The sequence below is a fragment of the Bos mutus genome, chromosome 19 (genome assembly GCF_027580195.1).
Source record: "Bos mutus isolate GX-2022 chromosome 19, NWIPB_WYAK_1.1, whole genome shotgun sequence".
Classification (NCBI taxonomy): Eukaryota; Metazoa; Chordata; class Mammalia; order Artiodactyla; family Bovidae; genus Bos; species Bos mutus.
The window spans coordinates 11,527,674-11,550,227 of record NC_091635.1 but is presented as its reverse complement, the minus strand read 5'-3'; the positions used below and the strand labels follow the sequence as shown (position 1 = coordinate 11,550,227).

General features: G+C 55.6%; 1 protein-coding gene across 3 annotated transcripts in view; it reads left to right on the top strand.

Moving 5' to 3' along the window:
• Positions 1–22,554, top strand: part of ATP2A3 (ATPase sarcoplasmic/endoplasmic reticulum Ca2+ transporting 3) — a 34,252-nt gene that overhangs the window by 1,429 nt on the left and 10,269 nt on the right. For all 3 annotated transcript variants that reach the window (XM_070389244.1, XM_070389243.1, XM_070389242.1), the window contains exons 2-16: positions 8,726–8,743; positions 8,994–9,076; positions 10,829–10,933; positions 11,117–11,255; positions 11,516–11,596; positions 11,847–11,932; positions 13,702–14,166; positions 14,994–15,082; positions 15,254–15,356; positions 16,407–16,538; positions 16,939–17,064; positions 18,469–18,687; positions 18,854–19,189; positions 20,782–21,002; positions 21,967–22,169. In XM_070389244.1, the coding sequence (XP_070245345.1) occupies positions 8,726–8,743; positions 8,994–9,076; positions 10,829–10,933; positions 11,117–11,255; positions 11,516–11,596; positions 11,847–11,932; positions 13,702–14,166; positions 14,994–15,082; positions 15,254–15,356; positions 16,407–16,538; positions 16,939–17,064; positions 18,469–18,687; positions 18,854–19,189; positions 20,782–21,002; positions 21,967–22,169 (2,406 nt within the window). The remainder of the gene's footprint in view (positions 1–8,725; positions 8,744–8,993; positions 9,077–10,828; positions 10,934–11,116; positions 11,256–11,515; positions 11,597–11,846; positions 11,933–13,701; positions 14,167–14,993; positions 15,083–15,253; positions 15,357–16,406; positions 16,539–16,938; positions 17,065–18,468; positions 18,688–18,853; positions 19,190–20,781; positions 21,003–21,966; positions 22,170–22,554) is intronic.

The window sequence follows — 22,554 nt, the reverse complement described above, 5'->3', positions numbered from 1 at the left end:
AAGAGCTGTCAGAAAGGGAGCTTTGGGTTTTGTATTGGTTTATGACAACCACCTCTTATATAAATATTATCTTTCTGGAGCAGAAATCCTTTTTCAAAAAAATTAGCTGCTATATTTAGTTGAGCTGTGGGAGGAACTAGGGAGATAAATATTATTTAATATCCCCTATTAGTGACTTGGCAGGCAGGGTGTCCTTGCCGGAGGAGTTCAGGGCAAGGCGGGCCGGTCCCCCAGCTCATGGTTGGGGGTGGGGGTCAGGGCAGCAGAGCTGGGGTTCCACCGCCTCCTCTGTGTGGCCTCCCGCTTGAGAGTCCTCATTCCCAAAGGAAGCTGGAGCCCAGCCCTTCTCCAGAACCATACAGAGGTTGCTCTGCCTCACCCTGGCCAACACCCTCTCCTTTCTGGCCCCCATGTCTCCCTGAAGAGGGGAAGCTGACTGAGAACGAGGGAGCCTTTAGTTCTCCCCGATGCTGTCTGGTTTAGGTGAGAGGATTTTAGGGTGCCCTGGCTGGTGATGGATAAGGATGTCAGTGCAGTGTGTAGGTCCAGAGAGGTGGATGTGTGTTTTGGGGAGGGTGGTAGGAAAAGTTGGGGAGTGGCTATTCCTGGGCTCCTCCGGTTCCTCTGTGCTTTGATGGTAGTAAAAATAAAAGCTAATATTCACCGAGTATTTACTATGTACCAGGCACTGGTCTTAGCACTTTTCATCTCTTGTCTTCTTTCCTTCCTAAAAACAACTGCTGTCATCCCCATTTTACAGAGGGGGTAACTGAGGCACCAGGAGGTTGACAGCTTACCTAAGGTCACCCAGTAAATGGAGCTAATCCTGGGTGCCTGCCCCTCTCTGGGTCTCACTTTTCCTGTCTGTTCAAGGGGGTCACAGTTTCTGCAGACTCTGGGACCCTGGAGTAGGAGCCTGTGCTCAGAGCTGGGTCAGCTTGATAGGAGCTAGTGGAACCTTCTGCTCGCCTTCTCCCTGCACCAACCACCCCACCCCCATCCCCGCTCGGGCTTCTCCGAAGGCTTTTTCCTCAGGAAGCATTCCAGGGCTCTGGAAGTCCTGAGCTGAGGAGAAGGGAGCCAGTTGCCCCTTCCTGCCTCAGGCTCTCCTCCCGGCCCAGCCCCGGCCTGAGGAGGAAGCCTGGGCGCCCCACACGGCCTATGGAGTGAGGCTGACAGGGTTTCAGGCCCTAGCTCTGCCCCTTCATAGCCGTGCAATCCTGGACCAATTGCTTTGCTTCTCTGTGCCTGTATTTGCTCATTGTCAGTGAGGCTGTAATAGGACCCGTGCCACAAGAGTTATTGTGAGTGTTTGCGTACACCAAGCCCTCCCTTATCGTGGCGGGAGAGGAGCCTGGTGTGGCTCTGGGCCAGAAGCCGGCGGGGGCGGGGGGACACCCCAGGGACTAGTGTCCCCTCAACCCCAGAAGTCTCTGCACCTGCAAAGTCGTTAGTGCTAGAAACCACCAGGAAGTCATTTGCTTAAGTCCTAAAGTTCGCAAGTTCTGCCGCAGAGGAGGGGGCGGGGTCCTTCTCCCCGCTCTCTGAGCAGAGAGGTGGGGAGGGTGTCAGTGAGTGTGCCTGGAGTTGTCCCCCCATCTGTCTGCACCCCGGCATGTAGCCGTGCCCTCTGAGGCCCCGACAGGACAGTAAGTGGGAGGCTCCTGGCCTCTTGTGAGCTCGGCTTTCTCGGCAGGTCCCAGAGGTGCCCAGGGCGGGGTGTGCGGGGGTGATTTCTACAAACTTTCAACTGATTTCGTTTTGTTTGTTTTTGACCATGGCTTGTGGCATCTTAATTCCCTGACCAAGGATTGAACCCAGGCCCTGGGCAGTGAGAGTGTGGAGTCCTAACCACTGGACCGCCAGGGAATTCCCTCAACTTGTTTTTTGAATAAAAATGGGCACACAGCACCACATGCAAAAAGTCCCTAAGGTGTAGGGTAAATGCTCCCCAGCCCCGTCCCCACGAACCCCTCCCGGCAGCCCTAGTGTCCCCTTCCCAAGATATCCTGCGCGCACACATCTCTGGATCTGTGATCGATGGTCTTTTTTACGTGAAAGGGAGTGGATTTTGAGGGCCTTTTGCCCCTCCTCTCCTTGTGACAGTCACTCTTGTGGATGGTTCCACGTGGAGCACCCTTGGGCTTTCTAGGGGCTTTGCAGAGTTTCTTCACATGGCCATCCCAGCGTTTCTTCCCTCTGGCTTCTCATGGATTTGGGGTTTGTGCGAAGCCTCTGTTATCACACACATAAGGCGTATCCTTGTCCTCATGTCATTTCACACACTGTGAAAATCACCAAAGGACAGATTCCTAGAAGTGGAATTGCTGGGTCCAAGGAAGTGTGTGTATTCAATGTTGACAGCTGTTGCTGCACTCTTCTTCATAAAGTTGCATCGGTTGGCCTGTTTCCCCACCACCTCCCCAACACAGTACCTTATCAGATGCCAGTCTGATAGAAGGTGGCCTCTCACAGTCTTCCTTTGCATTTTTCTGTTTGCAAATCCTATTGGGCATTTTATTGTATATATTTAGGAGCCCTTGGCTCTCCTTGTATCCATGGATGGGCTGCCTATCACTCCTGCTGGATGTGAGCCTTGGCAGGAGACAGGACTAGGTTCGGCCATCACCCCCCAAAGCGCCTTTACCCCAGAGCCCAGGGATGTAGGGGTCAGGTGAGGCCCCAGGAGGTCTCTGCGGGGAAGGGGCAGTGTTTTGGTTTAAGAGGCCTGGGGGAGGGGCTGTGACGGGGGCAGGCGCCTGCCTTCCTGGGCCTCAGCCATCTGTGCAGTGGGTACTGGAGCTCCAGGGCCGCCACATGGGAGGGATGGTCTTGATTTAGATTCCTGCCGGTGGTGACTTGGCTGTGACCTTATCTCCTGCCCTCAGCCGAGGCACCCGCTTCCTTGGCCCGTTGTCTGTAGGGCGGAGACACAGCTCTGAGATCCCCTATAGGGGCTTCCCAGGTGTGAAGAGCCTTCAGGCTCACCCTAGTTCTCACACCTTTGTTGGGCAGCCTTGGCACCCCACCCCCCACCCTTCTGCACCAGCCCTGCCCCTGTAGCACCCCAAGCCCGTGTACCAGCAGTTCTCTGAGGCATGGCCACATCTGCCCACAGCACTGCGGGTACACAGTTGCCTTGCCAACACTTGGCCTCTGGGGCCTGGTCAGCCAGGTAGGACTGACCACTCCAGGTGGGGCCTGGAGACCAGGGACAGGCCAGGCGGGTGGGGTGGGGTCTGCCCAGCCTAGGCCTCTCCCTGACTTTGCAAATGAGAGTTTAATTGCTCTGCAAATTTACCTTTGAGGAAGACCTTGGTGAGCACTCGCCTCACCCGGCTGGAACCTGGCTGGAACCAACATTTAGAAGCCGAAATACCAGTTTCCAATGGAGGAAGGAGTCAAGGGGGGAATTAAGGGAGCAGGTGGTGAGTGGAGCCTGGGGGCAGTCTTGGCCTTGCACCTCCCTTCTCCTGGGCTCTGGGCTGTGGCCCCAGGGCTGAACCGTGGGGCAAGTGAATAAACAATTCTGTGAGGCTCTGGGTGGACCTAGGGATGACTCACCCCCTGCCTGCCCTAGAGGTACGCCGATGCTGGAGCAGGAGGCAACGCTGATGACCAGAGAGAGGAGGACTCTTCCAGGAAGCCCTCCTGGGAAGTTCCGATGAGATGGGGAGGTACCCTGCACAGAAGGGACTGTGAAAGCAAAATCTTGGAGCAGGGCAAAACCAGGGGCAACCGTGAGGCATCTTGCTTGGTGGGTGGAGGAAGGGCCGGCCATCTAAGATATGAGAGGGATTCTGGACAGGTGAGTCCAGGAAGGTCTTGAAGGTTGGTCTTTATCTTGTAGGCCCATGGAAGGTCGGTGAGCAGGGTGGGGTCATTCATTCATTCCGTTTCATTGAGTGCCTGCTGTGTGCCGGGTGCTGTCCCAGCTGCTCGGCACACGGGAACTTCTGTGCACCGTTGTCATGGCTAAGGTCTACTGAACATTCACACGCACTGTGCTTCATGCATGTTACGCAGCCTCATGAGGTGGTTGCTCTTACTATCGTCATTTTCCAGATGGGGAAACTGAGGCACATCCAGGCTTAAAGTGACTTGCCCATGGTCACAGAACTACCGAGATAATAGGATTTGAATTCCAGTCCTTGGACCAGAGTCTGTGCTCTCAGCTGCAGTTTCTCTGATCACATCCCAGGACCCTACAGGCCAGCCCCGAGTTGGGTATCTGTGGACAGGGGCTGATTTAGTCTGGCAACAGTTACCCAGAGCAGGGTTTTGTCAGGAGAGGCCACCGTATGAACGATTCAGGCAATACTGGGGGGAGTTATATGCCCCCGGATTGGCCCAGCAGGGGTCTGGGAGGGGCGGCACCTCTTGTTTCTGTCTTGGCCCGTGAGGCTTGGGGGATGGCATCAGGAGATGGGCTGTTCTCCTTGGAAGGGCCAGCTGACGATGGCTCCCAGCCCAACAGTCAGGACATGGGAGATTATGATCCTTTAGGTGATCTTGACTGGGGGAGGCTCGGGGACCACTGCGGTGGGAAGGCAGGACAGTCTAGGAGTGAGTGCAAGAGGGCCAGAGCACGGGTTCGAGAGCCAAACTGCCCGAGCTCAAAACCCTTCCCTGCCACTTCCCAGCTGTGTGACCATGAACTAGGTAGGCACTCAACCTCTCTGCGCTTCTACTCGGTAAAATGGGAATAATAATCATATCCTCTTTGCTGGCTTGTTTGAGAATCACCAGAGAGTAGTGCACACAAGGAGGTGATTATCCTGCCTGCGGAGCACCTTCTCGTGTGTTAGGCGCACAGCGTGCCACCGTTCATCTCCGGAGATGAAGTAGGCATGTGGCACGCTGCTTGGTATGAGTGCTCAGTTGCTCAGTCGTGTCCGATTCTTTGTGGCCCCGTGGACTGTAGCCCGCCAGACTCCTCTGTCCATGGAATTTTCCAGGCAGGAATACTGGAGTGGGATGCCATTTCCTTCTTTAGGGGATCTTCCAACCCAGAGATCGAACCCACAGCTGTTGCCTCTCGGGCATTAGCAGGTGGATTCTTTACCACTAGCACCACCTGGGAAGTTCTTTGGTATATGCTGCTGTTGCTGCTAAGTCGCTTCAGTCCTGTCTGACTCTGTGTGACCCCAGAGACGGCAGCCCAACAGGCTCCCCTGTCCCTGGGATTCTCCAGGCAAGGACATATAGTAGGTGCTTAATACGGAGAAGGCAATGGCACCCCACTCCAGTACTCTTGCCTGGCAAATCCCATGGACGGAGGAGCCTGGTAGGCTGCAGTCCATGGGGTCACTAGGAGTCGGACACGACTGAGCGACTTCACTTTCATTTTTCACTTTCATGCATTGGAGAAGGAAATGGCAACCCACTCCAGTGATCTTGCCTGGAGAATCCCAGGGACGGGGGAGCCTGGTGGGCTGCCATCTCTGGGGTCACACAGAGTCGGACATGACTGAAGTGACTTAGCAGCAGCAGCAGGTGCTTAATAACTGTGACTCAATAATGATAATAATGCTCATTCACATAGTAGCCCTGCAGGGTGGGGGTGGTACTCTATCTTCCAAATGAGGCCCAGGGCCCCCCAGAGAGCCAGCTGCTCAGGCAGGACTGGAAGCGCTTGCACTTCAGGAGCAGGGATGGGCCCTCCTGCATGGATGGCTGGGGCATCTGCGGTGACCTCATGGCTTACTGAGCCTGCCCTAGGAGCAGGGGGTGGGAGTGGAAGGGATGCCTTGCTCCACCCTGGTAGAGGCCAGGTCTGGGGAGAAGATGGCATTGGTTAAGATCAGCCGGGTTATCCTGCATTACAACCCCCCAGTTTCAGTGAATTGAATTGAAACAATTCAGGTCATCTCTTGCTCACACTGTACGAGCACACCTCCGTGCAGCTCGGTGTCTCCTGACTCTGTGACTCAGGTTCACAAAGCAGATACCGTCACACAGGTCCTGGTTGCTATAGCAGAGGGTCAGAGAGCTCCAGACTGTGCTGTCCACTGGGGCAGCCGCTAGCCTTGTGTGGCTGTTTGAGTTTCAGTGAATGAAAATTAATTTAAAATATACCTACTGGGACTTTCCCGGCGGTCCAGTGTCATAAGACTCGGCTGCCAATGCAGGGGGCCCAAGTTTGATCCCTCGTCAAGGAACTGGATTCCACATGCCACAGTGAAGATGGAAGATCCCACATGCTGCAGCCAAGACCTGGCACAGCCAAATAATTAAATATTTTAAAATAATAATAAAGAAATAAAATGTAGCTACTTAGTCACACTAGCTACATTCCCAGTGCTCAATAGCTCCATGTGGCCGGTGGCTACCGTATCAGACAGCATGGCTGTAGGACTTTTCCATCACCGCAGGAAGTTCCACTGGACAGTGCCATTCTCCAACAGTTCTACATTCCAGCCCAAACTAACACACATCCTTCTTTTTGCAACTCGAACAGGAAGATGGGACGTATAGTCCTATTGTGTGTCCACAAGGTGGGGAGAATGAGAAGCCCCGGGGGAACAGCGTGATAACGACACCAAGAGAGGACCTTGGATCGGGCTGTGAGTCAGCAGAAGGGGACAGTCAGGTGGAAGGGGAGAGGGAGGAGACCCAGTGAGACCAGCAGGTGGAGGGCAGTTTGCAGTGGGGACTGGAGCTGGTGGCTGCTTCACAGGTGTCTCAGATGATACAGTGTCTGTCTGCAATGCGGGAGACCCAGGTTCAATACCTGGCTCGGGAAGATCGCCTGGAGAAGGAAATGGCAACCCACTCTAGTACTCTTGCCTGGAAAATTCCATGGACAGAGGAGCCTGGTAGACTATAGTCCATGGGGTTGCAAAGAGTTGGACATGACTGAGCAACTTCACTCACTAGAGCTGGTCTGTTCTGGAACAGGTTTCCCAACCCCAGGCCTCGCCCCTATCCGGAAAAAATGCCCTGAGGAATATGGTGGCTTCGAGGCTACACGCCAGCAGAGGGAGGGGCTAGGTAGACAGAGGGAGGGATTCGGGTGAGACTTACAGATAAACTCTTCCTTAGGTCAGGAATCCTGAAGACACCTGCAGAGGTTGAGGAGTTGAGGAAACTCCTGGGTTTAGCATGGCAGAAGCAGGCTGACGTGTACTCCGAGGCTGGGGCATGGCTGAGATGACCTCTAAAAGACCCTGCTCCGTTGGAGAATTGGCCCAGAAACCAGGGCTGGCCCTCTCTCCTGCCTTTCCTGTTCACTTTAGCTAAATAGATCAGAAGGAAAAAGTCTGTTTGATTTTAATCTCAACTCAGGACACTGGAGATTACATTTTCCACGGAAAATGTCAGCTGTTGCCTAAAATAGGACTTTGGAGAAAAATGCTAGAAAGTGTATTTTTAGGTTATGTTTTCCTCCTGGATTCCTGCAGCCCAGTGGGCTGCTCAGTACTCCCCATGGTCCAGCTGCCAGGTGCAGACCCCAGACCTTCCAAACAGGTGGTCAGGGTAGGGGGCGCCCGTGGGAAAAAATGCCGGCTGGTGCTTGAGCTGAAAGCAGGTAGGCAGAGGCAAAGACCCATGTCAGCGAGGAGGAGGGAGGAAGAGCGGCCTGGGGTGGGGCCTTGGGTTCTGCGTTGCTAACAAGCTCCCGGGTGACCCCGATGCTGCTGGCCCAGGGATTGTCCTGGGAATAGTACCAGAGAAAAGGAGACAAGGGTCAGTTAGGCTTGGTCTGAGAGAGCCCTCAGACAGCCCTGGGCAGGTCCTGAGATCGGCAGAAGGAGGGAGAAGCCCTTCCAGGGTCCCTTTCCTCAGACCCACAAACACCCCTGCTTGCTGTGTGACCTTGTTCAAGCCACGCATCCACTCTGGACCTCAGTTCTTGCACCTGCAAAACGGGGTCGGCTTCCCCACTTACCTCCCCTTTAGGCTGTTGGGAAGATTCCTGGACTCAGTTACTGGGGCAGCCAGCTCCACCTGTAACATGGGTGCTTTGGGACCTGAAGGAGATGAAAGTGGAGCCTGTAAAGGCACAGCAGGTCCTTGTGGTGTTTGGAGACGTGGTTCTTCAAAATATTCTGTGGGTCTGGGCCTCGGCAGGCTGGCTGGGTCCTCTCTGAGCCTGCTGGAGCGGGGCGCTGGGAGGGACCAAGCTGACATTCAGCCTCCAGGAATTGAAGCCCGTGGCGCTGCCTGCTGAGGTCATGCCCAGGGAGCCCTGGGTGGGGTGGGCAGTGCTGCGGGCCTTGTCCCCTTGGTCCTGGAGAAGCAGGTGTGTCAGAGGTGGCCTGAGCCAGTTTTCTCAATTTGAATGGGACATTGTGGTTAGGGGGACCCCGTGGGTAGGGGGACATTGAATGGGACTGGGTGGGCATCTGAGAAAGGGCAGTGCAGGGAGCCCTGAGAACTACCAACTCTACCCTGATGTGACCTCAGGGTTCCCATCTCCAGGTCTCAGTTTCCCTTCTGTGCAATGGAGGAGGAACTGGCCTGGAGGGCCCTGGCTCGGTTTTTGTCCCAGGGTGAGTCAGGTCACAGCAGGCCATCCTCCACCAGAGTCAGGTGGGGGAGGGATGTAAAAGTATCCAGGCACAAACCATGTGTTCTGTGACCTCAAAGACCTGGGGGGAATGTGTCCTGCCCATCGTGGGGGTTCTGGTGGGCACCACAGGGAGGGGACTGCTCAGACTCTGCTTGGTAACCCAGTCATTTCTGTCTCCTCATGGCTCCTTTGGCTGCCTGGATCCTGCAGAACTCCCGACCGAGGAAGGTGAGGCTGGGGCCGGGGCGGCCTGCAAGGGCACCAGATGGCACCCCGGGCCAGCCACCGTCAGGCTGTGTCCTCCCCTCCCAGGCAGTGGGGCCTGGCTGAGCCCCCAGCGTTGCCCATCTGTGCCTCTCAGGGCCTCGGGTTCTCCTCCTTCAAATGGGAGGGAGGGACTGGGCCACCGCAGCTCCGCATGGACGCGATCGGGCAGTCGGTCAGGAGCCCAGCCCTCATGTGGCGCTCCCATTCCCAGGGAAGTCCCTGTGGGAGCTCGTGCTGGAACAGTTCGAGGACCTCCTGGTTCGAATCCTGCTGCTGGCCGCCCTGGTCTCTTTCGTAAGTAGCCCTTTCCCACGGCATCAGGCAGCCTGGGCCGGGGAGCGGGTCCAGGCAGTGCTCAGTGGCCCAGGCTCTGAGCCACAGGGCTATCCTCTCAGCTGTGGGCATCCCCGGGCCCCTATCCACCCCCTTTGTTGTCAGTCGCTCAGTCGTGAGTCAGACACGCTCCGTCGTCGTGTCTGACTCTTCTCGACCCCGTGAACTGCAGCATGCCAGGCTTCACTATCCTTCGATAATGTCTCCCAGTTTGCTCAAATTCATGTCCATTGAGTTGGTGATGCCATCCAACCATCTCATCCTCTGTCACCCCGTTCTCCTCCTGCCTTCAATCTTTCCCAGCATCAGGGTCTTTTCCAATGAGTTGGCTCTTCGCATCAAGTGGCCAAAATATTGGAGATTGTGAATAGTAGCTGAAGCTGCTCCAGTGAATATTCAGGGTTGATTTCCTTTGGGATTGACTGGTTTAATGTCCTTGCAGTCCAAGGGACTCTCAAGAGTCTTCTCTAGCACCACAGTTTGAAAGCATCAATTCTTCGCCCAAACCCTTGCAGCCCCCACAGTGAACTCCCAGCTCTCTGTCCCCTCCAGCCCCTCTTCCAGCCTGGTTTTCAGAGTGAGCCTGCAAAAGCACCTCTGACCCCACCCCTCCCTGCCTTGGTGCAGGGTTTCTTAGCATCAGCACCGTTGGCTTCTTGGACCAGACAATTCTCTGTGGCAGGGACTGTCCTGTGTACTGTAGAGTGTTGAGCAGCATCCCTGGCCTCTGCCCACCAGATGCCATTAGCATGGTTGTGACAGTCAAGTCTACAGATGTTGCCAAATGTCCCTGGGGGGCGAATCCCCCGGGCTGAGAGTGCATGCAGTACCTTCCATGGCTCCTCAGAGAGACTTCAGACCTCAACCTCCCGCAGCTGCCTCCTGGCTGCTGCTCCCGATTGCTGCCCACCATGTCCTCAGCCTAGACTCCTTCTGGACCCACAGGGCCATGGGCCCAGGGTGGAGCGGTGGGGAGCGGGGCATTGGTGGCTGAGCAGCAGAGACCCAAGGGTCATGCAGGGAATGGAGTCCAGAAGGTGGTTGTCACTCCTGCTCCCAGCCCTGCCCTCCAGCCGTCAGGGGCCCAGCCAGCTCAGTCTGACTATCCTGGCCACTCACTGTCCTTTGGAAATTGAGGACTCCTACAGCTAAGCCAAAAGGGTTCTGGTACCCCCTCCTCAGAACAGATGGACACATGGAGGCCTGGAGAGGATGACAAGTACCCACTTGGGCCAGGAGGTGGGAACAGACTGGAATGAGGTCTCCCGCCTCCAGGCCTGGGCTCTGGCTGGTCCTCTTACCATGGTCCTCTGAGCACAGGGCCATTAACCTGATATTGTAACACAGACTGCTGGGGTCCACCCCAGTTTCTGACTCAGCAGGTCTGGGATGGACCCCAGGAATTTGCATTTCTAACAGGTTCCTAGGTGATGCTGCTGCTGGTCTGGGCCCCACACTTGGAGAACCACAGTCAAGCCAACAGTGGCCCCATGACCCTGAGAGTGGGTGGGGTGGGACGTGGGCTGTGGCGGTCACTACCTGGAGGTAGTAGTAACCAAGCCAAGGCCTTCTGAGATCAGACCTCTCCAAATCCAGGGCTCCCCAGGGGTACTTTCTCCCAAACGGGAGTAGACGGACCCAGAGTACAGAGGAAATGGCAGGTAGACCCTGGCTCATGGCATAGCTGCCACTCACCAGCTCTGATCCCGACAGGTCCTGGCCTGGTTTGAGGAGGGCGAGGAGACCACGACAGCCTTTGTGGAGCCCCTGGTCATCATGCTGATCCTTGTGGCCAATGCGATTGTGGGCGTGTGGCAGGTGGGAGACTTGGGGGTGCGGCTGCATCCTGGGGTCTCCCAGCTGCTAGGTGTCACCTTCACCTGGTCCTGGAACCCTGCAGGTCCTTCTGCTTCCAGATCCATCCCAGGCCCCAAGGGGTGTCCTTCCAAGGGGGTGGCTTGCTAGGGCCAGCAGAGATAGATAGCCTTCCTGCCTCTGCAGGAACGCAACGCGGAGAGTGCCATCGAGGCCCTCAAGGAGTATGAGCCTGAGATGGGCAAGGTGATCCGCGCGGACCGAAAGGGTGTGCAACGCATCCTTGCCCGGGACATCGTCCCTGGAGACATCGTGGAAGTGGCAGGTGCTTCGGGGTATTCTCCTTGCATTATAAGATGCTAATGAGCCCACTCTTCTCTTTCTGACTGTATGTTGTAGAGGGGGGCTGTTGGATCCCTCTACAGCTCTTTAGCCAGAACCTCATTGGATGAATAAAGGGACTGTAAGCCAGGGGACAGCTCAGGCCTGCCTGCCAGCCCTGGCCTTGGCTTCTGGGAGCCCTGCAGGCTTTCCTGGGAAGGGGTGCCCAGAGCCACACTCAGCCAAGCCGTTCTCCCTCCACAGTGGGAGACAAAGTGCCCGCCGACCTCCGTCTCATTGACATCAAGTCCACCACGCTGAGAGTGGACCAGTCCATCCTGACCGGTGAGGTCCAGAGGCCCGGGGATGGGAGGACTTCACACGGGGCTTGTTGTTTCTTTTTTAAAATGTGTATGTGTGTATGTATTTGTCTACACTGGGTCTTAGTTGTGATTTTGATCTTTACTTGCGGCACGTGGGATCTAGTACCCCGACCAGGGACTGAACCCAGGCACCCTGCAAAGGGGAGTGTGGAGTCCCAGTCGCTGGACCACCAGGGAAGTCCCGGGCTTCTCATTTCTGATTCTACATCCAGGTGAATCTGTGTCTGTGACCAAGCACACAGACGCCATCCCAGACCCCAGAGCTGTCAACCAGGACAAGAAGAACATGCTGTTTTCTGTAAGTGCCTTATAATAAAAATAATAACATTTAGATGAATCAGATAGAGCCCTATGGGAAAGAACCTCACAATCATTGAGAATACGTGAAAATTTCTGGTGATAATAATAGTTATGTTTAGTGGAGCTGTGTGCTTGGCCCTGTTCTAAGACCTTTACCTGTATGTATTTATTTTATGCTTGGATCGCCTCTGAAATAAGTATACTTGTCTGCATTTTCCAGCAAGGAAACAGGCACCGAGAGGTTAAGTAAGTTTCCCAAGGTCACACAGCCAGTGAGCGGCAGAGCTGGGATGTGGACTCAGCCATCTGATTCCAGAGTTTTTCTCCTACCTGCTAGGCTTATCCTGCTTTAAGCTGGAGAGGGACAGAGCCTGTGTATAGTCACTCAGCAGAATCCTCTAGAGAGAGGAGCATTGCCAGAATGGTAGAGAATGTCAGGAACCATTCGTTTCTCAGATAAGAAAACTGATCCCTAAGACAAGACACCAGGGAGAGTGTCTGCCCAGGGACAGTGATGGGGTTCAGCTCTGGGGGAAGGGATCAGCCCCTGTGGCCCCAGAGAGATCTAACCGGTGATGCTCATGGGCTGCCTAGTAACAGCCTGAAGCCGAGCACAGAGGCCACAACGAGGGGTCGAGCCGATTGGCAGTGGCCCTGGGTGCTAAGTTATAAAGTGTCCCCAGAAGTGAACAGAAAGGGAGAAAGTGATATTCACCTGCAGCTCTGCTTGAGGGGAGCACCCCGCCAAGGTGCACGGAAGCCTTGGATAAGCTGCTTTGGGTGGGGAGGGGACACCAAGGGGCACACCCAGGCATCAGCAGCTGTCACAGGAAACTTTCTAAGGAGGGCGCTCTGGCTAACTGCAGGTCATTTCCTTGGCAGTGCATGCGTGTTTAGTCGCTCAGTCGTGTCCGACTCTTTGCGACCCCCTGGACTGTAGCCCGCCAGGCTCCTCTGTCCATGAGATTTCCCGGGCAAGAATACTGGAGAGGGGTGCCATTTCCTCTTCCAGGGGATCTTTCTCATCCAGGAGTCAAACCTGGGTCTTCTGCATTGCAAGCAGATTCTTTACCACTAGTGCCATCTGGGAAGCCCTTCCTTAGCAGAGGGGCCTGTACGTGGGGGCAGGAGCTGCATGGCTCAGGGCAGAAGAGATACTGAAGCTGCCAGCACCCACCTCTCCAGCCGTGGCACAGGGCACCCATCTGAAGGGGATGAGTTATGAGCCTCCCCTTAACAGCTGTTTCTCTCGCCTCTGCCGGACCATTTTACAGGAGGACACGGAGGCTCATGCTGGCCAGCCCTCGCATCAGGGCTTGGGGATCTTACTGGGGCCTTGGGAATGGATGTACTTAAGCTCAGATTTTCTTGATTCTTCAGTAAATACTGTTTAAAACTGTTTACCTGAGATCACAGCAGCACCCCTGTGTGGCTGTTTTGGTTGTGTATGAACCTCATTTTAATGGGTTGGTGCTATGCTGTGCTGTCAATATCAGCTGTTGCTGCCTCTGTGCCAGACCCCATGCTGGCACTGGGAATGTGGCACCAAACCAAGTCCCTGCCTGCATAGAGCTGACACTGTCAAGGCGATGACAGTCGTAACTCAAGACTACATAGCTGCATCTGTCTGGGAGCACTAAGTGACATGGAGAAAGAGAAAGCCAAGGAGCAGGAAGCGAGCCCTAATCCCAGCCTGAAGGGGTCAGGGGTCCTGGTCCCCTACTGAGGTGCCAACCAGCCCCTTTGCTTATCCCCTCCCTCGGCCAGGGCACCAACATTGCATCAGGCAAGGCAGTGGGTGTGGCAGTGGCCACAGGCCTGCACACTGAGCTGGGTAAGATCCGCAGTCAGATGGCCGCCGTGGAGCCAGAGCGGACGCCCTTGCAGCAGAAGCTGGACGAGTTTGGGCAGCAGCTGTCTCGTGCCATCTCCGTGATCTGCATGGCCGTGTGGGTCATTAACATCGGGCACTTTGCTGACCCTGCCCACGGCGGCTCCTGGCTTCGAGGTGCTGTCTACTACTTCAAGATCGCTGTGGCCCTGGCTGTGGCTGCCATCCCCGAGGGCCTCCCGGCTGTCATCACTACTTGCCTAGCACTGGGCACGCGGCGGATGGCCCGCAAGAACGCCATTGTGCGGAGCCTGCCCTCTGTGGAGACCCTGGGCTGCACCTCGGTCATCTGCTCAGACAAGACGGGCACGCTCACCACCAATCAGATGTCGGTCTGCCGGGTGAGTGGCTGCAGCCAGCCTGGGTGTTGCTGTGTGATGCTTGGCAGGCTGGGCTACCTCTCTGGGCCACTCCCCAACTCCAGAGATGGAGGAGAGAATATGTGTGCTGTCCCATGGTGGGAAGCAGAACCAGGTTTTCCTGGGGCAGAGCAGCAAAGCCTGGCTGGACATGCATCATTTGGACACATGTGTCACTCTGTAGGGTCCTGGCAGGCCTCGCAGGCCATCTGTGAACCTCAGTTTCCTCGTGTGAAGTTTGGGTGTGCAAGCCCTGCCAGGTGACCATAAAGGAAATAGGGGAGGGTCAAGTACAGCCTGGGCGTCCGAGCCAAGCCAGGCCTGGACCCAGGTTTTAATCCTGCTCCACCATGACACTCTGTGGTCAGTGCCTGTCACCCGATACACCAGCTCCAGTGACCTGGGAAGGGCCCAGGCAGGAATTATTCATTCCTTGGCACTCGATCCCAGATCCTGGGCTGCTGCCCACATGCTCCAGGGAGTCTGGCTGAGACTCCAGCAGGTCTCTGGGGTAGAGGAGTGGCTGGGCTGTTGCTGAAGGCTGTGGGTTTCCCATTCTCCCAGGCCCCCTGATCACCCCTCCCACCCCTGCTCCCATAAAACCCTGGAAACCCACGCACTGTGTCTGAGACCTTAGTCCCCCACAGAAGTGCACCAGAGGCTGCCGCAGGGGTGGGGGCACCAGCTTGCTTTGCTGCCCTGCAGCCCCTGACCTGCTAGAATCCCTAGTAGGACTTCATTTGAACAGTCCTACTAAGGATAATGAAACAAGAGTTTGAAAAACATGAGCACACCCTTGTGCCCCCTAGATGTTCGTGGTAGCTGAGGCTGGAACGGGTACCTGCCGTTTGCACGAGTTCACCATCTCGGGCACCACGTATGCCCCGGAGGGCGAAGTGTGAGTGCTCAGCGAAGGGGCACAGGTGGGCGGGGTTTACGGGTGGGCGGAGCTACGTAGGACAACTGTTGAGAGTTGTCATTGGCGAGGCCTCCTGGGGGCGCGGCCAACATACTGGGCATCGCCCAGGGGCGGGGCCAAGAACCCAGTTCTGACCCTCTGGCTCCACAGGCGTCAGGGAGAGCGGCGAGTGCGCTGCGGGCAGTTTGATGGGCTGGTGGAGCTGGCGACCATCTGTGCCCTGTGCAATGATTCAGCACTGGACTACAACGAGGTGGGTCCCTACCCACTTTCAGTGACTTCCCTAGTATCCAGGCGCTCAGAACAGACCTTTCTCCCAGAGTATCCAAGCTCCCAGGATTGGAAGTCCCTGCCGCTTGGGAGTGCCACACCCCAGGAGCACTGCCATCCACACTGCTCCCCGCTTCTTCCTCGGTTTGGCTTTAGAACCTTGCTCTGGGGCTCTTGGGCTGTGGGGGACTGTAATGTAAAAGGCAGAAAGGCCAGGGATGCCTGGGAGAAGAGGTGTAGGGGACAAACACCAGGAAGTGTTTAAAGCAAAAGGCACAGCCCAGAAACGGTCCACAGGCCACTATAACCTGATGTGATCTAGGCAGTGAACTCTTCCTTGTGGCTGGAGCAGAAGCATGGTGCACACGGGAGGCTTTTTGCCCCTGAATGGGGGCACTTGGCCAGACCAAGTCAGTCTGATGCCCAGCTGAGGGCAGCAGACAGATAGCAAAGGGTATAGAGCAGGGGAGTGATATGGTCAGATCTGCATTCACAGAAGATCACCTAAGTCTCAGTGTGGAGGACAGAACAGACTGGGCAAGACCAGGGCCAGGGAGCCCTGTGTGGTCATCTGGGCCCGAGAAATGTCAGCTGAGTCCTGGCTGGGGCTTCAGGAAGAGGGGAGTAGGCATGGGTTGGAGAGAGTTTGGAGCCAAAATCCTGGGACTTGGTGACCAGTTAGGTGAAAGAGGGAGGAGCTCAGGTAGCTTCTAGCTGCCATTTTGGCCGGAACAGTCACTGGAGTGGCACATACAGAGAGATGGAGGTAGACCGAGGGTCGGAAGGGAATCAAGCCCAACGGGCAGCAACTGCATGAGTGGGCATAGAGCTCAAGAGGGAGGTAGCAGTGGCCTGGGTGGGCACTGGCTGTTGTGAGCCTATGAAGAGTGCTGGAGGCAGGGGCATATGAAGTCTCAGGGAGAGAAGAGGGAGGGAAGCAGGAGCGCCTGGGAGCTCCAAGGCTCAGGCAGTGAATGGGAGGTGAGACCGGGGGCTGCCCCGACCCTGACTCCCTGTACCTGGGCCCCTCTAGGCCAAGGGTGTGTATGAGAAGGTGGGAGAGGCCACGGAGACAGCCCTGACATGCCTGGTGGAGAAGATGAATGTTTTTGACACGGACCTGCAGACTCTCTCCCGGGTGGAACGAGCTGGCGCCTGCAACGCGGTGAGCAGCATGGGGGCCTTGGCCACAGTCCGTGTGGCTGGGGCTTCTGGGGCATTGGGAGAAGGGAGAGAGGGGAAGGAAGTCCTGGGAGGCTTCTGGGAGGAAGAAGGACCTCAGATGCCTACCTAGTAAGACTGGTCTAGGGCAAAAAGAGAGGAACAGCTGAGTGTGGGCAAGGACTTGGAGTCAGAAATTACCCAGCCTCGTCAGGACATGGCAACTTTGGGGCATTTCTGGGGCTGGAGAGGGAGATGGAGGCCTTGAATGTTGGGGTTAGAAGAGGATAGATTCACCACCGTGTAGGGAGCAAGAGGCTCTTCACGGGGTCGAGCAGCTGGCGAGGAAGCAGCCAGGATTGCTGGCCCTGCCCCTCACGCCTTGACCCACCCGGGCCCCGCAGGTCATCAAGCAGCTGATGCAGAAGGAATTCACCCTGGAGTTCTCCCGAGACCGGAAGTCCATGTCAGTGTACTGCACGCCCACCCGCCCTGGCCTGGTGGCCCAGGGCAGCAAAATGTTTGTGAAGGTGGGCCTGCCTGACCGGCCTGGGGCCTCTGCACACCTGGAGTCCCCGGGGGCCTGCTCTCCAGTCCTCTGACGAGCCAGAGCCTGCGGCCGTGGGACACTGGGGGAGGTGGGAGACCCTCGGCAAAGGGATGCCTCTGGAATGAGGGTGGTCAGCCTGCCACGGGGAACTGGGAGGGGGACCCGGTGTCGGGCAGGTAAAACCCGGGCCAGATGCTGAGGCCTGCCCCTCCCTGTGGTCCCAGGTCTGATCTGAGAGGCACGGCCTTGCCGCATGACCTCGGGGCCACCGTCTCCCACGTGGGCCTTGGGTCCCTGTCTGAATAGCGGGTCAGGCTGGACTGTCTCAGGAGCCCTTTTGCTTCTGATGGGGACTGTTGACGTGGTTGGTGTCCACACTTGGTGCTTTGTGTCTTGGAAACAGTCCTAAGGAGGAAAGGAAACAGCTCCATCCAGACTCTCATCCATAGTCCTTCCTGTCACTGATTTTGAATATGAAGTAGGAGTCAGAGTAAAGCAAAATCTTTAAAATCTGTTTTAAAACCTGCAGTGGGGGGTTTAAACCTGTTTTAAAACAAAAAGCTTCTGTATTGGGAGTTTGGGTTTCTTAAAATACCCAGTGACTATATATATATATATATATTGTGTGTATGTATATATATCAAGGGACTTCCCTGACATTCCAGTGGTTGAGACTCTACACTTTCACTGCAGGAAGTTCAGGTTCCATCCCTGGTCGAGGAGCTAGGATCCCGCCTGCCCTGTGGCTCGGCCACAAAAAAACAAACAAAACCCCCCTAGTGTCTGGGGTACCTTTTGGGGAGAGGGATGAGGCACTGATGGAGGATTCAGAGGTTTTTTCCAGGCCTGGGACGAGGTCCAGGGTGAGACCCCAAGGCCAGTGAGAAGCCCTGCACCCCATGACCACCCTCCAGAGCCACATCACCCACACCCTCAGCTGGGCTCTGTTTCTGGTCTCCCAGCAGGGCTCAGCCCACTTCCCGATGCAGAGCACCCTACAGAATTGGAATCGTGGGAGCACCAGCCTGGCAGGGCAGCAGGGTCTGCAGGAGGGTGCCATTCCCATCCTGTCCCCCAAAATGCTGCGTCAGGCCTTCTCAGCTGCAGGCTAATTGCCGGGGTGGGGGGGTGTTCTGCTGTGGGCTTCACACTGCGTCACACTCTATGTGAGCCCCCCCTACCCTCTGGGCTCTCTCACGGTGGGGCCCACTTGGTTCCTGCACCAACCTTCTTAAAGATGGATGGATTCTGTTTCGCCCCTTATTGTGTGTCCCTTGAGTGACCTTACTTACCTGAGATCTAGGCCTCAACTCACAGTTAAGCAGGAGGGAGGGAAGGGGTCTCGACTGACCGGGTTGTCTCCTCCCCTGTCCCGCTCCTGCAGGGGGCTCCTGAGAGTGTGATTGAGCGCTGCAGCTCAGTCCGTGTGGGGAGCCGCACGGTACCCTTGGACACCACCTCCAGGGAGCAGATCCTGGCCAAGGTCAAGGACTGGGGCTCAGGTTTGGACACGCTGCGCTGCTTGGCACTGGCCACCCGAGACATGCCCCCGAGGAAGGAGGACATGCAACTGGATGACTGCAGCAAGTTTGTGCAGTACGAGGTGGGTGCTGGGACCCCAGGGCTGTGTGTCCACCTGCAGTATGAGGTGGGTGTGCAAGAGGAGGTGGGTGTTGGGGCCCCGGGCCCGTGTGTCCGCCTGCAGCGCTGGGCAGGTGGCAGGTTGAGGATGGGTTCAGGCCCCGCTGGCATCTGCCCCCTCCCTACAGACGGACCTGACCTTCGTGGGCTGCGTGGGCATGCTGGACCCTCCAAGGCCCGAGGTGGCTGCCTGCATCGCACGCTGCCACCAGGCAGGCATCCGTGTGGTCATGATCACAGGGGACAACAAAGGCACAGCCGTGGCCATCTGCCGCCGGCTTGGCATCTTCGAGGACACGGAGGACGTGGCGGGCAAGGCCTACACGGGCCGCGAATTTGATGACCTCAGCCCCGAGCAGCAGCGCCATGCCTGCCGCACGGCCCGCTGCTTCGCCCGGGTGGAGCCCGCCCACAAGTCCCGCATTGTGGAGAACCTGCAGTCCTTTAATGAGATCACTGCCATGGTGAGGCCACAAGCTGGGAGCCTGCGGGGAGGTGGCGGCCTGGGGTATGGTGGGAAGCACTGACCACAGGGCTTAGAAAGAGCAACTGGCCAACCCCTGCCTCTGCTTCATTCTTATTTTTCCCAACATCTTATTTCAAAAAATTTCAAGCCCAAAGAGAAATTGAAGTGATTTTTATAGCGAATGCCTGTAAATATCTGCTGTCTAGAGTCTGTAAATAGCATAGGTATATTTGCTTTATCGCATACCTGTCCCTCTACCCACCTTCAACCCAGCTTCCTTAATGCGTTTCAGACTCAGTTGTAGACATCAGTACATTTTGCCCTCACACAGGAGAGGGAACTTTACCATAACCCATGAGGTTCCTTTACACACCTTCTCCATCCAGCCACGACTCGCAGTCTCTGCTCTGATTGTTTTTCTTGCATCATGGATTATTTTGCCTCTCGTGGATTTTCACATGAGTGGGATCATACAGCATTTGCTGTTTGTCTGGCCTTTTTCCTTTGAGGTTTATCCATGTTGTTGGGGGACTCAGTGCCATGATTTTTGTGTACTGTTCAGTGGCATTGCACTGTAATACCTGTCTCTTCATCCCTTCCCCTCTGGATGAACACTGGGTTTGGTCTCAGTTTTTGTTCCATCTCATTCTTGATTGCTGACCTCTTCATCAACGCTGATCTTACTCTTAACCTCGATCTCACTCTCCCCTCTCTAGACCTCAGGTTATAATCTTGACCTCCAGCCTATCCCAGTCCTTTATGTTGACCTTAATTCTTATATGTGGCTCAGTCTTGACCTGATAATGAGCTGGGCACCAACCTTGACTTGACTACAACTGTAAACTTGTTCTTGGCTCTTATTTTTGACCTTCACACTGACTTGGTCCCTGACCTCAACCTTAAACACCTTAAACTGATCCTTTACTCAATTCAAGCTTGATACGAGTTCCAGTCTTTACCTGGACCCTGATCTGATCCCTGACATTGACCCCCCCCCAACAATCTATTACTTTATGTTGACCTCAGCTTTGATCTTGACTTTGACATCAACTCTAACTTCTACCATGACATCTTTCCTGATAGGGACCATAGCCTGGACTTGATCTCTCCTTTAATCTAATTTTTTTATCTTGAACATAAGTCCATTCTTGACCCTGTCTTTCACCTTGGCTCCAGCCTTCACCTTAACTACAACCCCTAACTGACCCTTGACCTGGGCCATGACCTTCACCTCATTCCTGATTTGAACTTAACTTTGTCCTTAACCTCAGTCTCATTTTCTACCCCACATCCCACCTTGATTTCATCTTTGCCCTCAATGTTGACTCGCCTTCTTCCCGTCCTCACCTCACCATCCTCTCTGACCTTAAACTTGACCTTCTTCTCAATTTTGTCCTTGTCTGCACTCCCTGCCCTGTCCTTAGCCTCTGCCCCAGATCAGTTTCTAGGCTCATGACCTCACCATTGGTTCCATTCAGCTGTCTGCTTCCTCGGGGACAACCCCTAAACTTGGTGACAGGCTCAGGGAGGGGAGTCAGGCAGGTGTCAGGGAAGTTTCTCAGGTGTGAAGCCCCCTAACCTGGCCCTCAGACAGGAGACGGAGTGAATGATGCCCCAGCCCTGAAGAAAGCAGAGATTGGCATTGCCATGGGCTCTGGCACAGCCGTGGCCAAGTCAGCGGCGGAGATGGTACTCTCAGATGACAACTTTGCCTCCATCGTGGCCGCGGTAGAGGAGGGCCGGGCCATCTATAGCAACATGAAGCAATTCATCCGCTACCTCATCTCCTCCAACGTTGGCGAGGTTGTCTGGTGAGGCCCTGTGTTCCGTCCTCCCAGCCCTCTGGACCAGCTGTGGATCCCCAGGACAGGGAAAATGCCTGGTCTGGGATGGGGCGACAGGGAGAATGCCTGGTCCTGGGATGGGGCTGCAGGGATGACGGGACCCGTGTCCTTCCTTGGAAGACTGGGACCTTCCAGAGTCCCACCACAGGGTGGGCAGGAACAGGGACACCCATCATTCTCCAGAACCCCTGATGTACCTTAATCCCCAGGGTGGTGCTGGAGAAATCCCTTGGCATCCCTCCAGCCATGACCTTCTTCCCACTTTCAGAGTCCTGCGAGATGGGAGAACTCACCTCACCTCTGGGCAGTAATATGTTTGTGTGTGTGCACACAGGGTGTGTGCCTGAGTGAGAGGCTTGTGTACACATGTGCATGTGACTTACTGTTCATCTTTGGGCATGAGTACAAGCACCGAGGATTTGTGCTCGCATGTAATCGTGTACACACTTAGGTTCACAAGTGAGTGACGCCTATGGCGAATGGTGAGCGCACGTTTGCCTGGCCGTGTAAGAACTCTGCATCTGTGCACGTCAGGGCAAGCGTGTAGATGTTTGCTTATGTTTGTGGGATTGTGTGTCCTGTACTAGGTGTTTTGCACACATCTGTGAACAAATGTGTATCTGCTCAGGCACGCACTGTCCACATGTGTGTGTCTGTGTGTGTGTCTTAAAGAGAACTTGTGTCCTGTCCTCAATGGAAGAGGCCTAAAGGACGGGTCTATCCAGGCCCCAGAGCTGAGACTGGGGGTTTTGGGGTGGCCCAGTGTGACCAGAGTGTATGCACCCACTTCTCACTCGTGCACACACATCAGAACTAGCAGAGTGAGGCGGGGCTGCTGCAGAGACAGTGGGGGGCACTCCCGGGCCTCGGGTGTGAGTAGCAGCTGGGCCTTCCATTTGCTGGGGGCTCAAGCCCATGACTCTGGTTCCAGCATCTTCCTCACAGCAATTCTGGGCCTGCCTGAAGCCCTGATCCCTGTGCAGCTGCTCTGGGTGAACCTGGTCACAGATGGCCTACCTGCCACAGCCCTGGGCTTCAACCCCCCAGACCTGGACATTATGGAGAAACGACCCCGAAACCCTCGAGAGGCCCTCATCAGTGGCTGGCTCTTCTTCCGATATCTGGCTATTGGAGGTGAGTGGGGCCCCAGCTTTCATAGGGATTCCTGGAGTTTCCTAAGACCCTTGTATGAGTTACACTTACAAACTCCAGACCAATATGACTCAGCCTGGCTTATGTCAAGAGAAACTGTACGTGGACTCATGTAACTGAAAAGACTAGGTATGCTTCAGGCATGTCTGGATCCAGCCCTCAGACTGTCACTGGCATATTTTAGCTCTGCCTGAGCTTCATTCTTAAGCAGGTGCCCCTTGGGATGGCAGGATGGTTGCCAAAGCTCCAGTCCTCAGACTTGCCCCATTACAGTCCCAAATAAAGCAGAAGAAAGAGTCTTATCCTATCACTTCTGTAGAAATAGGATGAAATTCTCAGGCCTGTTCTCCACCCATGTCGTGTCACC